The sequence below is a fragment of the Ricinus communis genome, chromosome 6 (genome assembly GCF_019578655.1).
Source record: "Ricinus communis isolate WT05 ecotype wild-type chromosome 6, ASM1957865v1, whole genome shotgun sequence".
NCBI lineage: Eukaryota > Viridiplantae > Streptophyta > Magnoliopsida > Malpighiales > Euphorbiaceae > Ricinus > Ricinus communis.
The window spans coordinates 1649319-1663080 of NC_063261.1; the positions used below are offsets into that span (position 1 = coordinate 1649319).

At 30.4% G+C, this 13762-nt stretch overlaps 1 protein-coding gene across 1 annotated transcript; it reads right to left on the minus strand.

Moving 5' to 3' along the window:
* Nucleotides 1-375: 375 nt before the first annotated feature.
* On the minus strand, nucleotides 376-9166 carry LOC125370429. Its single transcript, XM_048375815.1, has 3 exons — nucleotides 8837-9166; nucleotides 6286-6693; nucleotides 376-735 (listed from the first exon to the last, which is right to left on the minus strand). Exons 1-3 carry the CDS (start codon nucleotides 9164-9166, stop codon nucleotides 376-378), a joined length of 1098 nt encoding a protein of 365 aa, XP_048231772.1.
* Between the last annotated feature and the right edge of the window lie 4596 nt (nucleotides 9167-13762).

Below are 13762 nucleotides of genomic sequence, written 5' to 3' on the forward strand. Positions count from 1 at the left end.
TCTCCAGATAGAGGTTCTCAAGGTGTGATAAGTGGTCGGCTGCCACCTCTTTTGTCATGAATCTCCAAATCAAATTCCTGTAAAAGCAAAACCGATCTTATTAATCTTGGTTTTGCATCTGTTTTAAATAAAACACGTCAAAGCTGAATAGTCAGTGCATACTATCACTTTTGATAAAATCAAGTATGACTGAAATTTGTTAAAAGTTAAAATAATCACAATCAATTCCTGCTCAGTAGTGGTGTAGTTCACTTGCACGTCAGTCATCATTTTACTTGTGTAATAGATAGGCTGAAAGTGCTTTTTTCTCCTCTGACCAAGAACAGTTCTAACTGCAAAGTCACTCGCGTTACACATTAGCTCAAAAGGAAGACTCTAATCCAGCGCTACCATAATTGGGGCATTAACGAGTTTAGCTTTTAGGGAGGTGAAGGCTATTATACATTCCTCATCAAATATAAAGTCAACATCCTTCTCCAAAAGTCTAGTAAGAGGTCTAGCTATTTTAGAGAAGTCTTTAATGAACCTACGATAAAAACCCGCGTGCCCAAGAAAACTTCTAATAGCTTTGACAGATGGGGGGGGTGATAGTTTCTCAATAGTCTCAATCTTGGCTCTATCCACCTCAAATCCTTTACTAGAGATTTTGTGTCCCAGCACAATGCCTTCTTGTACCATAAAATGGCATTTCTCCCAATTCAACACCAAGTTCGTCTCATCACATCTTACCAACACCTTTTTCAAATGCTCCAAACATTCTTCAAATGAATTTCCAAGGATAAAAAGTCATCCATGAAAAATTCCATAATATCTTCAACCAAGTCATCAAAGATAGACATTATGCAACTCTAAATTGTGGTTGGTGCATTACACAATCCGAACGACATTCTTCTCTATTCAAAGGTTCTGTAGGGCATGTGAATGTGGTTTTTCTTGATCCTCAGGAGCTATTGGAATATGAAAATATCTTGATAAGTGAACGGGTTGTCGAAGCCCTTTAAAATAAATTACTGATTTTCCTAAACTAACTTGTAGAAATAGTGAAACCATGTCGAATCCTAAAGGAACCAATGTGAATAGCTTCTCAAAGTAAAATAAAAAGGGGGTTTTGAATGTTTGAATCAAAATTATAAATAAGCAGAAAATGATGAAGGCTGAATATAAAAGTAAATAAAATCAATCTTAACAAATTTCCAATTCAAGAGTACTAATTCCATCCAATTGTAATTATGATCATAGGCTAAAATATCAATTCTATATAAGGTGACCATTTTAATTTTTTGTACTTATATTTTTTTTATAAATCTGTAATATAATTTCCATAGCCTATTATCAAATTGAAAATCTAAGCAAATTTAAGAATCTATTTCATGTTAGTCACTAATGCAATATCTATAAACCAAAGTTGATAATTCAACTATAGATCCATATCAATTTTTTGGCATAACACTGAAATATCTTTCCATAATTAATCTTTGATTACATGTTACACTACTTAATTGGTGTTCTGGTCCAGAACCTAGTACCACATAGTATACAAACTTTATTCATCTTTGATCTCATGTTAGAATACTAATTCAATGTGAATCATTGAATCATATACCATCTATTCAAAAAACTGTACATAATATATTAAAGCACAATCTAATTATATACTTAGTTAAGTTTTAATCTAATGTTATAGTACTAAATCAATGTCTACCATTGAATCGTAGACCTTCTATTTCTAAAAACCGTACACACTCGATAAACCACATGCTTAATATATAAACTTAATTAAGTTTTAATCTAATATTATAGTGCTAATTCAATATATATTATTGAATCATAGACCCTTGATTTAAAAAAAAAACATATATTTTATTAAGATTAAACCAAGTACTTAAAAATAACAATCATAATGAACCTAGTACTTAGAAATTAAGCTATTATATTGAACCTAATAAGTACTAATGTTTTTATTTAAGCTCAAATTTATCTTAGTGTAATGTATTCTTTTTATAAGTTTCACTGTTTATTTAAGTGTGAGGTATCAATTTATTAGTCTTACAAACTATTAAATTTAAATGATTTGATTAATAAATATTTGCGTACTAAGACAAATTTAAAAATTAAAAAATTTATGGTGAACTCAAAAATCGAACTGTGATCTTCAAATATACTAAGAACCAAGGTCACCATCTTTGACAAAGTACCAATTTGGTTATTAATTACAAACTTAATTTTGGTATATGAGTTGTGGAATCTGAAAGGTTATCGATAAACTAATAATAATAACCATACAAGTCAATAGTAGTAATTATAGGTTCAGCAATTAAGAAAGTAGTGATTAATTTTATTTTAAAAGTTAAGTTTTTCACTTTTTCACAAAAGCCAAACTTGTAAAATAAAATAATTTTTTTAAACATTAGCAAAATTTTATATAGTTTCTTCTCCGAAGATATATTCATTAAAGAATCAAAGTTCTATAACTATAGCGAGTTCTTCTGAGTCCTCTAACGTCCCACCTCCATGCCATCAGCAACTAAAAGAATTGGAGAAGTTATTTGAAGTTTTGAAAGGTAACTTAAGACCTCTCCTCAATGATTTTCAAGAAGAAGCCATCTACAAAGCCATAAAGAAAAATTCCGAGCTTAGCGATCTGCTGGATTTTGCGTTAATATATTTTAATAAAATTTATTAATAAAATTTTGATGTAGACGATTATCTTGCATATTCAAATATAGAGCAAGTTCAGTGCATTGGAGGGAATGATGAAAGAGTGTTGCAATCATAGCCTGCACCTCTAGAAAAATAACTTTTTCTTTTTAATTTATTCTTATAAGTTTATTTCTATTTGGTTTAATTATTTCTTTATACAATATATCATAGATCCTCAATTTGCTTTAATATACATAGATAAACTGTTTGTTAATTTTTTATATTTATCTGAGACAATATCTAGTTTTCTAATTTATTTATTCCAAACAGAAAAAAAAAAAATCTTTGAATAACATATGTAGCAATGGTTTTTTGCCTTTTCTAATACTTCATAGTGAAAAATTTAAAAAGTTTTGTATTAAAACTTTACAAAAGTTGATAATTGCACTTATTTGGAACTATCACATCCTTTGAAATAAAAAGATGATGGCAAGAGAAGTGAAGAGCACCTTGTAATGAATGAAATTTTTTTAAAAGATACCACGTATATCAGTTTCGGTATTATGCCAAAAAAGATATAAGGGGATGAAGGAGAATCATTTCTCTTCAATTCTCTTCCCCTTTTGAAAAAACTTATTAACTAAATACAATTTAAACTAATTCTCCATCTATTCTCTTCCTCCTTAGATTACCTTCCATTCATACATTTATATGTTTCGAAAATCTCTCTTTTCTTATTTTCTTTCTATTTATCACATATAGCATTTTGATTTGTACAGTTAAACATTGAACATAATTTATAAAATATACATATATATACACACACGAAAGCATGATTGTAACTTGCTTTTTTTTTCTTTTCATAAGAATTTTTGTTACATTGTAGTATTTTAAAAATTTATATTAAAAAAAGTAATTAAAAATAATGATTTTATAAGTACTAAAGAGGTATATTAATTGGTACTAAGGATTTTATAATTTTATTCTCAAACATTCAATGACTTTGAATTTTTTTCTTCATCCCTTATTCTAAGATTTTTAATATACTTTTCTAATTAGTAATTTGTTTTCTCTCTCTTCACATTTTTTCTAAAACATTTAAATTACTTCTTTAAATTGCGGTGATTTTAAAATTTATATGAGAAAAAATATTAAAAAATTATAATTGTATAAGTATTAAAGAGATATGTTAATTGGCATTAAGAATTCAAGCAATTAATGACTTTAAAAATTCTTTTCTCTACCCTATCATTATAAGAATTTTTCTGAGATTTTTAATCTACTTCTTTAATTATAAATTTAATCTAATTCTTTGTAGTTTTGCTCTTAATCATTTAATTACTTTGAAATCTTTTTCTCAGTATCTTTCACAAGGAATTATTCCTAGATTTTTTATCTATTTTCTTGATCTAATTTTTATATATTTTCTATTCGATTTCATAAAAAAGTCCAATTTTATATTTTTCTTTATAAATTTATATATATATATATATATATCTAAATAACTTATGACTAATAAATTGTATACATGCATGTCAATTTCTAATTTACATAAATATTTTATTCGTATAAAATGGTTTTCGCTTAATGGACGAACACTCGGCTATATTATTACTATAATCAGTTTATATTAATGACTATTTTTTGAATCATATATTCTACTTCCATCTCCAAATAAAATTGAAGTACAAATAGATGAGAAAATTAAAAAGAAATTATTTCTAAAATAGTATTACTAAAAATGTATACTCCTCAAATAATAGAATTTTCTAATTTGTAAATAATTTTATCATTATTTCCTTATTTAATAAAATTATAATCTTGTTATTATATAAAGAAAGTTTAATTTTATATTCTTATATAAATTTATATATGTATCTAAATAATTTATTTTTAATAATACTACAGATGTACATATTAATTTTGATTTATATGAATATTTTATTTATATAAATGACTTCCGCTAAAAGGCGAGCACTAGGCTAGTTACTAAGTAAATAGGTATATAATTTTATATGATTGTAATATTAAATAAATATAAAAACAGTCTCTTGTTTTATATTAGGATATTACATAATTATATAAATTTAAAAGATAAAGTCGTAAATAAATACTTTAATATTATTGTAAGCTATAATTATATTTACCATATAAGAATTAAATTTAGGAATTATAAGAAGTATAAAGTTCAATCAATTACTTATGTATGATAAGAATCACTTCAATCATTTCTAATTTATTGATAAAAATTACCAACGAAATGACTTTATTATCGCTAGATTTTATCAATTATGAATTATGTTATATTAAAATTAAATTAAAAATGGAGAATTTGTTCATTTACATATATAAACCTTATCATTAGAAAACAAATTATAAGCAAAACTTTTATTATTTGTATTCTTCAATTTGTTTTACTTTAATTTCTAAAGACTTAAACATGTGATGAAAAAATTCATATTGAATGAACTATACCGGTATTGTTTAATACTCTTGAGGCATTGTACACCAATAATATGAAATTAGTCAAATTAATGAAAGCGAAATTAAGAAAGTAATGAAAATATTAATAAAAAATTTGAGTAAGGAACATGTCAAAAGCGAAGATAATCAAAAATAAATTAAATTTCTTATAAAAGTTGTTTTGTTATTATTGTTTTTGATATGATAAAAATTAACCTTTTAATAATTTTATTAATTTTTTTATGATATTAATTTGGTATTATTAATAAAATATATATTATATAAGTTTAATTTCATTAAATTTTTTCTTATACAATTTTCTCTAAGTAATTTACTCTATCAGTAAACTTGATCGATTTTATTTTTTTAATATTTTTATTATATTTTTGTATATTATTTTTAAGAGAATAGAAATATATTAATATCGAACTAAAATAAATTAAAAAGAAAATTTAGTTGAAAAACTAATTATTTATATCAGTTTGTTATATTATTGATATTATGATCATAGGCTAAAATATCAATTCTTCTATTCAAGTACTTAGTCTACTTATTCGAAAAAGCCGCAATAAGTGTAATTCTCCTAATACAATTGACTCAAACCCAACATCCAAATCAAGACTTATCATTAGTCAACTGGGCACGATAGCGTTCCATATCAACTTAATGATAGCATTAAGAATAATGAGAATGACTAAACCAACATTAATTTAATTGAGATAATTAAAATAACCTTGTTCCTTTATTTCCCTAGAGCCTATCATGCAAGCTATGTAATTCGAATAAGCTGCAATCACACACACATGAGCCAGCTCCTTGCTACTTGTGTCAATCTTTCATGACAATTACGGATCACAAACTCAAAGTTTAGCAATAGAAAAATCAATATCAAAGTTGAGTCATCAGTTCAATCAATATCAATAATTCATAAATAATAAGAATAAGAAATAAAGAATACTTGAATTAAAGAAGAACTCTGTTAAGCACAAAGCCTCACAAAATCACAATTGGAATTCATTCACTCTTGAATTAGAAACTAAGAACTTAGCCACTCATGGTGGAGTAAGAATTCACAAGAATTTTTAATTGCCCAGACTTTTGCCATTTGTAATTGCCCTACAGCCATTTGAAGAACCAAAGTAGTTAAATCAGAAATTTGATTTTCAAGATTTTAGTGCTTACCTCATTAACTCGCCTTGTAGCTCCATCAGCTCTTGTACCAAATTGCTGAGAATTTTCGGCCATGTTTGAAATTAATTGCTTGGCTTCTTCAGGCATCTTATCTACCAAAGCTCCACCACTTGCTGCATCAATCATGCTCCTATCCATTGGCAATAATCCTTCATAGAAATATTGGATTAGGAGTTGTGGAGAGATTTGATGATGTGGGCATTTAGCACACAGTTGCTTGAACCTTTTCCAATACTCATACAATGTTTCTCCAGTGAACTGTGTTATGCAACAAATTTCTTTTCTGATGTTGGCAGCTCTTGTTGCAGGGAAGAACTTGTCTAAAAACAATCTTTTCATCTCATTCCATGTTGTTATTGAACTGGAAGGTAGATAATAGAGCCAATCTTTTGCTTTATCCTTCAAAGAAAAGGGAAAAGCTCTAAGATTTATTTGCTCTTTTGCCATACCATATGGTTTCATTCCGGAGCATACAATATGGAATTCTTTCAAGTGTTTATAAGGATCTTCACCTACACATCCACGAAAAGAAGGGAGTAAGTGAATTAAGCTAGATTTTAATTCAAAATCAATTGCAATATTGGGAAAGTAATGCATAAAGGTTGTTGATTTAAATCCGATGCAGCTAGCTCTTTGAGAGTTCTGTTCGCCATATTTTCTGTAACTTCATGAAGAATAGATGTGTCACCAATAGCCAAATCTATTTCCAACTCCTCTATGAGACAACTTTTTCTTTGTCTAGTCTCCTTTCTTAATCGACGCGCTGTCTTCTCAATTTCAGGATTAAACTGCAAATCAATATCTTGAGAAGAACGAGTCATAAACAAATAAATTAATCAATGAGAAACTAAAATAGGTTCCCCGGCAAAGGCGCCAAATCTGAACGGGTTGTCGAAGCCCTTCAAAATAAATTACTGATTTTCCTAAACTAACTTGTAGAAATAGTGAAACCAGGTCGGATCCCAAGGGAACCAATGTGAATAGCTTCTCAAAGTAAAATAAAAAGGGGGTTTTGAATGTTTGATCAAAATTATAAATAAGCAGAATATGATGAAGGCTGAATATTAAAGTAAATAAAATCAATCTTAACAAAGTTCCAATTCAAGAGTACTAATTCCATCCAATTGTAATCATGATCATAGGCTAAAATATCAATTATTCTATTCAAGTACTTAGTCTACTTATTCAAAAAAGCCGCAATAAGTGTAATTCTCCTAATACAATTGACTCAAACCCAACATCCAAATTAAGACTTATCATTAGTCAACTGAGCATGATAGCGTTCCCTATCAACTTAATGATAACATTAAGAATAATGAGAATGACTAAACCAACATTAATTTAATTGAGATAATTGAAATAACCTTGTTCCTTTATTTCCCTAGAGCCTATCATGCAAGCTATGTAATTCGAATAAGCCATAATCACACACACATGAGCCAGCTCCTTACTACTTGTGTCAATCGTTCATGACAATTACGGATCACAAACTCAAAGTTTAGCAATAGAAAAATCAATATCAAAGTTGAGTCGTCAGTTCAATCAATATTAATAATTCATAAATAATAAGAATAAGAAATAAAGAATACTTGAATTAAAGAAGAATTCTGTTAAGCACGAAGCCTCACAAAATCACAATTGGAATTCATTCACTCTTGAATTAGAAACTAAGAACTTAGCCACTCATGGTGGAGTAAGAATTCACAAGAATTGTAGAGAATAAAAGAAGAATAAGAATATGAATATCTAAAGGTACTTCCAGCCGTCCTTATATAGGAAGTAAAACCCTAAACCCTAATAGTAGAATCCTTGTCAAAAAGAAATATGCTTCCTATTTAATCTTATCCATATAAGGAAGGATAAGATTAAGAGTGATCTAAATAAATTAAGACCCTAAATACATGGAAGAAAGTTCTATTAATCTAGCACTTCCAAAAATAAAGGAAATTAACTAGGGATAGGTCCACCATAAATTAATCTCTGAAAATTTCGAAGCTCTCTTTCACATCTTTTAGCAGCTCATGGGACGCAAGGCGTGGTCATGCCTTGTTGATAGTAGTCTTCTGTGCAGATTTCTGCACCTCCTCCAAAAGACTTGGTTTTTGATAAATGATGACTTAAAACATCTCCTCAGGTTAGATTTTGCTCCATTCTTGATATTTCATCACCTAAGTCAGAATAAACAGAATTTCCATAATTAAGTACATTATTCAACCAAATCGCAAGGGAATTAAACACAATAAATATAACTATTTATGACCTATCAGTAAGCCATCTAGAAAATAGTAGTACTAATGTCCTAACAATCTCTCTAGCATTTAATCAATGAATGGTAAAGGGAAATGATATTTTCTCATGCCATCATTCAATTTCCTATAGTCAATGCACACTCTCCATCCTGTAATAATTCTTGTTGGGTTTAGCTCATTATTTTCATTTACTACAACTGTCATGCCTCCCTTCTTTGGCACTACTTGTACTGGGTTACCTAAGAACTATCCAAAAAGAGATAGATAATCCCAGCATCAAGGAGTTTAATTACCTCCTTTTTCACTACTTCCTTCATGTTAGGATTGAGATGCCTTTGAGGTTGCACCACAGATTTAAACTCTTCTACCATGAGAATCTTACGTGTGCAAAAAGAAGGGCTAATTCCTTTTATATCTATAATCTTCCAAGCTATTGCCCTTTGCCTGCTTCTCATGATTTCAAATAACTTAGCCTTCTGATCATTCAGTAATGTAGAACTGACAATTATTGGTAGCTTGGATCCTTCCATTAGAAAGGCATACCCCAAGTGTTCCAAAAGTTGCTTGAGTTTCAAAGATAGAGTATCTTCAATGGAAGGCTTCATACTTTCCTCCTTGGGCATCTCTATAGGGCTCGAAAGACTGCTTTCTCATTGGCCTTATTGCCTCAAGTAGGCTAGCTGCTCTAGAGCTCCCGGCATCTCACACTTCTCGTGTTCCTGTACCAAACATAACTCCAAAGGATCTTTAGCAATAATAGATGAAAAACAATTTACAGTCTTATATTCAACTCTATCATTACTAACATTCATGTTATCAAGAACAAGCAGATGTTTCATGGTGTTAGGGATCTGAAATGTCACTTGCTCTTCCGTTACACTAAGAATGAGCTTACCATCATGAACATCGATGATGGCCCTAGCTGTAGCAAGAAAGGGTCTTTCTAAAATAAGAGAAATATCAATAGATTCATCCATATTCATAACTATAAAATCCATAGGAAAAATACTCCTAAACATTAAACAACAAGTCCTCAATGATACCCCTAGGGTATACAATAGATTTATCAGCCAATCGAATGCTCATAAGTGTTGGTTTAGGTTCTTCCAGCCTTAATTTCTTGAATAAATTATAAGGCATAATGCTAATGCTAGCCCTCAAATTAGCAAGCGCATTATCAACATTTAGATTACCAATAAAGCAAGGAATAGTAAAACTTCCTTGATCTTTTAGCTTCTTTGGTATTTTTCTTTGAATGATTGCTGAACTCTTTTCTGATAGTTGTACTGTTGATACTTTCTCGAGCTTCCTCTTGTTAGAGATGAGTACCTTTAAGAATTTAGCTTACTTGGGCATCTGCGATAGAGCTTTTATAAAAGGTATGTTAATATACAACTACTTAAAAAGTTCAAGAAACTTGCTTAACTGTGCATCCAGTTTATCCTTTTGAAAATAGGTTGAAAAGGGTATTATGGGTTAAGATTCCTTCACAGAAGCGATAGGCTTGGGTGCTGCTTCTGTGCTGCTTCTACTTTATCCTCAACTTTTTAGTTGTAGTAGATGTTTCATGTACTTCGTTCAGCTCAATCTCTAGCTCTTTACTACTGCACAATGTGATAACCTTAAACCGCTCCTTAAGGTTAGCTTATGTGTTGCTTAGCAAACTTCCGTGATGCCTTTTGCTCAAAAGCTTTATGATCTACCCCACTTCATCCTCCAAATTTTGAGTTAAAACTTGCTGGTTTCTAAGAGTAGTCTCAATAGTTTAAGATCTTATTTCGTATGCCGAGATAAACTTCTCCATCATCTCCTCTAGATTAGTCCTTCTAGTAGGAGCCTACTGCTGGTTTTGCTGTTGAAAACCTGAGGGTGGAGGTCTTTGTTGATTCTAATTCCCCCAAGAGAAATTTAGATGATTTCTCCATTTCGGGTTATAGGTATTGCTGTAAGGGTTGTTCTGCTGCATAGGAGCATTTCTTACATAATCAACTTGCTCTGGCTTAGTGAAGGTATTGCTGTTTTGGCAATCTTGACCTTGATGACCACCCCCACACCAATCACAAGTCATAACTTGTGCTTGTCTTCTAGATGAATTCATAGTCAAAGCATCAATCTTCCTGCTTATGGCCTCTAACTGTGCATTTACAGCTATCATAGGGTCTACCGCATGGATTCGACTCCCTTTGACTCGAACCTACTCTCTTGGATTTGCCACTAGTAGTTTATGACAGCCATATCTTCAATAAGATCCATAGCTTGCTTAGAAGTCTTATTGTTCAATGATCCACTTACTGTAACATTAATAGACTGTTTACTTGCATAATTTAGTCCATTAAAGAATTTCTAAATTTACAGCCATAATGGTAAACCATGTTGTGGAAAGCTCCTTAGTAAATCCTTGACATGTTCCCAAAAATCGTATAGTCTTATTCTCTTACTGAAGAAACCTTGCTATGTCATTCCTCAACTTGGTCGTCTTAGAAGGTGGAAAGTATCTCTCTAGGAATTTCTCGACCAACTGATTCCAGGTCGTAAATATCTCAGCTAGAAATAATTTCAACCACTTTTTTGGCTTATCCCTCAACGAGAACGAGAATAGTCTCAATTGAATAGCATTATCCGATGCCCCATTAATTTTGAAAGTATTGCAAATTTCTAAAAAAATCATCCAAATGGGTGTTTGGATCCTCATTGGGCAAACCATCAAACATGCAATTGTTTTCCACCATCTGGATAATGTTGGGCTTAATCTCGAAGTTGTTGGCCGCAACATTCAGCCTCAAAATACTTGTCATAACCCCATTAAGAGTTGGACATGCATACTCTTGCATGGTTCTCTCTCTAGGTGGAGCTGCCATTTTACACTATTCCTCTTCTTAGTTTGGGTCTCCTTCTTAATTTTGAGTTTGTAACTTCAGCACCGTTTCGACTAAAGCTCGTTCTCATTCTTCTCTTTGTTGCTTCCTCAAAGTTCTTTCCAACTCTGGTTCGTAAGTGAATAGTTTCGTTGAACTAGCTTAGGTCATACACAGATTCAGATACCTAGAGAAAACACAAACACAACAAAGATAAATCAAACAAAAAATAAAACACTAAATCACTAGCTTTTGAATTACTAATAATATCACAATAGAAAAGAGTCCTTAGTAACGGCGCTAAAAACTCGATGTGCATTATCCGCACACGGCAAAGTGCACCGATCGTATCAAGTAATAGAATGATAAGTAAGAATATCATTCCACTAGAACCTAATTGTGAATACTACCTTCAATCATACAATAATGTTTAGCAATCAAAATATCGTTTGGGTATAATTATATATTAAAGTAAAATATTCTTAAAAATAAAGATTAAAATGATTAGTAAATTTATCAAGGATAAAGCTTATTTAGGTAGTGAATCCCCCTAGTTAGTTAAGTATTTCATAAAATAAACAACAATTAATTCAAGTCAAGAGTTGAGTTGACATTCCACACAATTAGGTTTAAACCTTTATCAAGTGATTAAACCCCTAATTTCTTAGAGGAGGGAGAGAAATCTCTTCTCAAACCCATAAAGATTAAGGAACTTTTAAACTAAAGGATCTTGTAAATCTATCTTTAGTATCCCAATCAATCCTCGATTCCTAAGATGTGATAAATTCATAAAAGGTTATCTCTAATCATTTTATGAAAACAAATTCCAATCAATATGTCGACTTATCAATTATAATTAAGCAATCAAAAGAATAAAAAAACTCATAGAAAAGAATAACTGCATTGACTTTGAATCAATCTATACAAAATAAATTAGAGTTCATCAAACCCCAAATAGCAAGAAAATTATTTACTAAACATTATAATAAAGAAGTAAAAATTAGGGAAAAGAAGATCTCAAACTAGTCATGGAAGAGTAGAAAAAAAAATCTTCAATCTTGGATCCTTAATCTTTAAAAGCAATGAAGAAAATGATGTTCTTTCTTGAGAAATACCAATCAAAACCCTAGAAATGAAAGAAAGATGAAGTATCTAACTGTTTCTCTCTCTAGAAATGTAAATATGATAGAATTCTCCTCAAACAACCCTAAAAATTCGCTTAAATAGTTTGCTTTTAAGAACGACATGGATACCACACGGCCGTGTGGCGTCCTTAACCGAAATTCGTTCTTGAAAATATCCTCTGTCCATATGGGAATACCACACGGGCATGTCCTTTTCCTATGTCATTCCTTGAGCAATCTGCTATTTCTGCCAACTCACATAGGAAGACCATATAGGCGTGTGCCTCCCGTTCATGCAAGCTATCATTCTGCCATTTTTCACACTTCACACGGGAAGGTCACATGGGCAACTTCTTCCCATGTCATGCCCATGTGACACTCTTGTCCTTGATGATAGGTGCTCCTTGGCTGATTTTTCTTGTACTTTGAAGCTAAAACTTTCTCTCATCAGGTAAGCTTGCCAAATACCTAAAAAGAAACTGAAAACAAAGTATAACAAATAAATTAAACTCAATTTAAGGTGAAATTGAGGTAAAACAAGCTTCAAAAGTAAATGCTACTAGCACTTATCAATCAACCAATGATGAGACGTCTAACAAAGAAGAGAAAGCTAATATGTGTTTGATGGAAGATCCAAATGACTAATCTTCATCATACAATCAAATATCAATTTTGACTCAGATGATCTTGAAAATGTGTACTTGTTCAAAATTCCATCACTCTTGAATTAAATAAATCACTGCATATTGATGTCATGAAAAATGAATTTTTGCAAGCTAAAGTTGAAAAACTAAGCAGTGATGTATCCTGTTCTTTGAATCAAAATAGTTGTCTAATTCATAGAAATGAATGATAACTAATGAGAATGACAAGTTAAGGAAAATATTAAGCTTAGATACTTCTCTCATAACTAAGTTAAAGGGTGAAACAAAAAGTCTTTTAAAAGTCATGAAGAAATAAAAGTCTGATCTTGATCGGTTGATCAAAGGAAAGGAGATTTATTATCCTACCTTTAGCTCTAAAGATCTTGACAAGATAAGATTTTAAAATGAAAGTCAGAAATCTAAATTTCTTGATAAATCTTCGCATGAATTTACTGCTTCTTCATCTAAGTTTACAAAGACCATTCCTGCTAGTAAGAAAAATGATGTGCATAGTTTTACATATATTTGCTTGCATATTATTGTGTATTTTCTGAGCAATTATTGTGCTTTTATTCTAAGATCACCCGTGTTTTGTG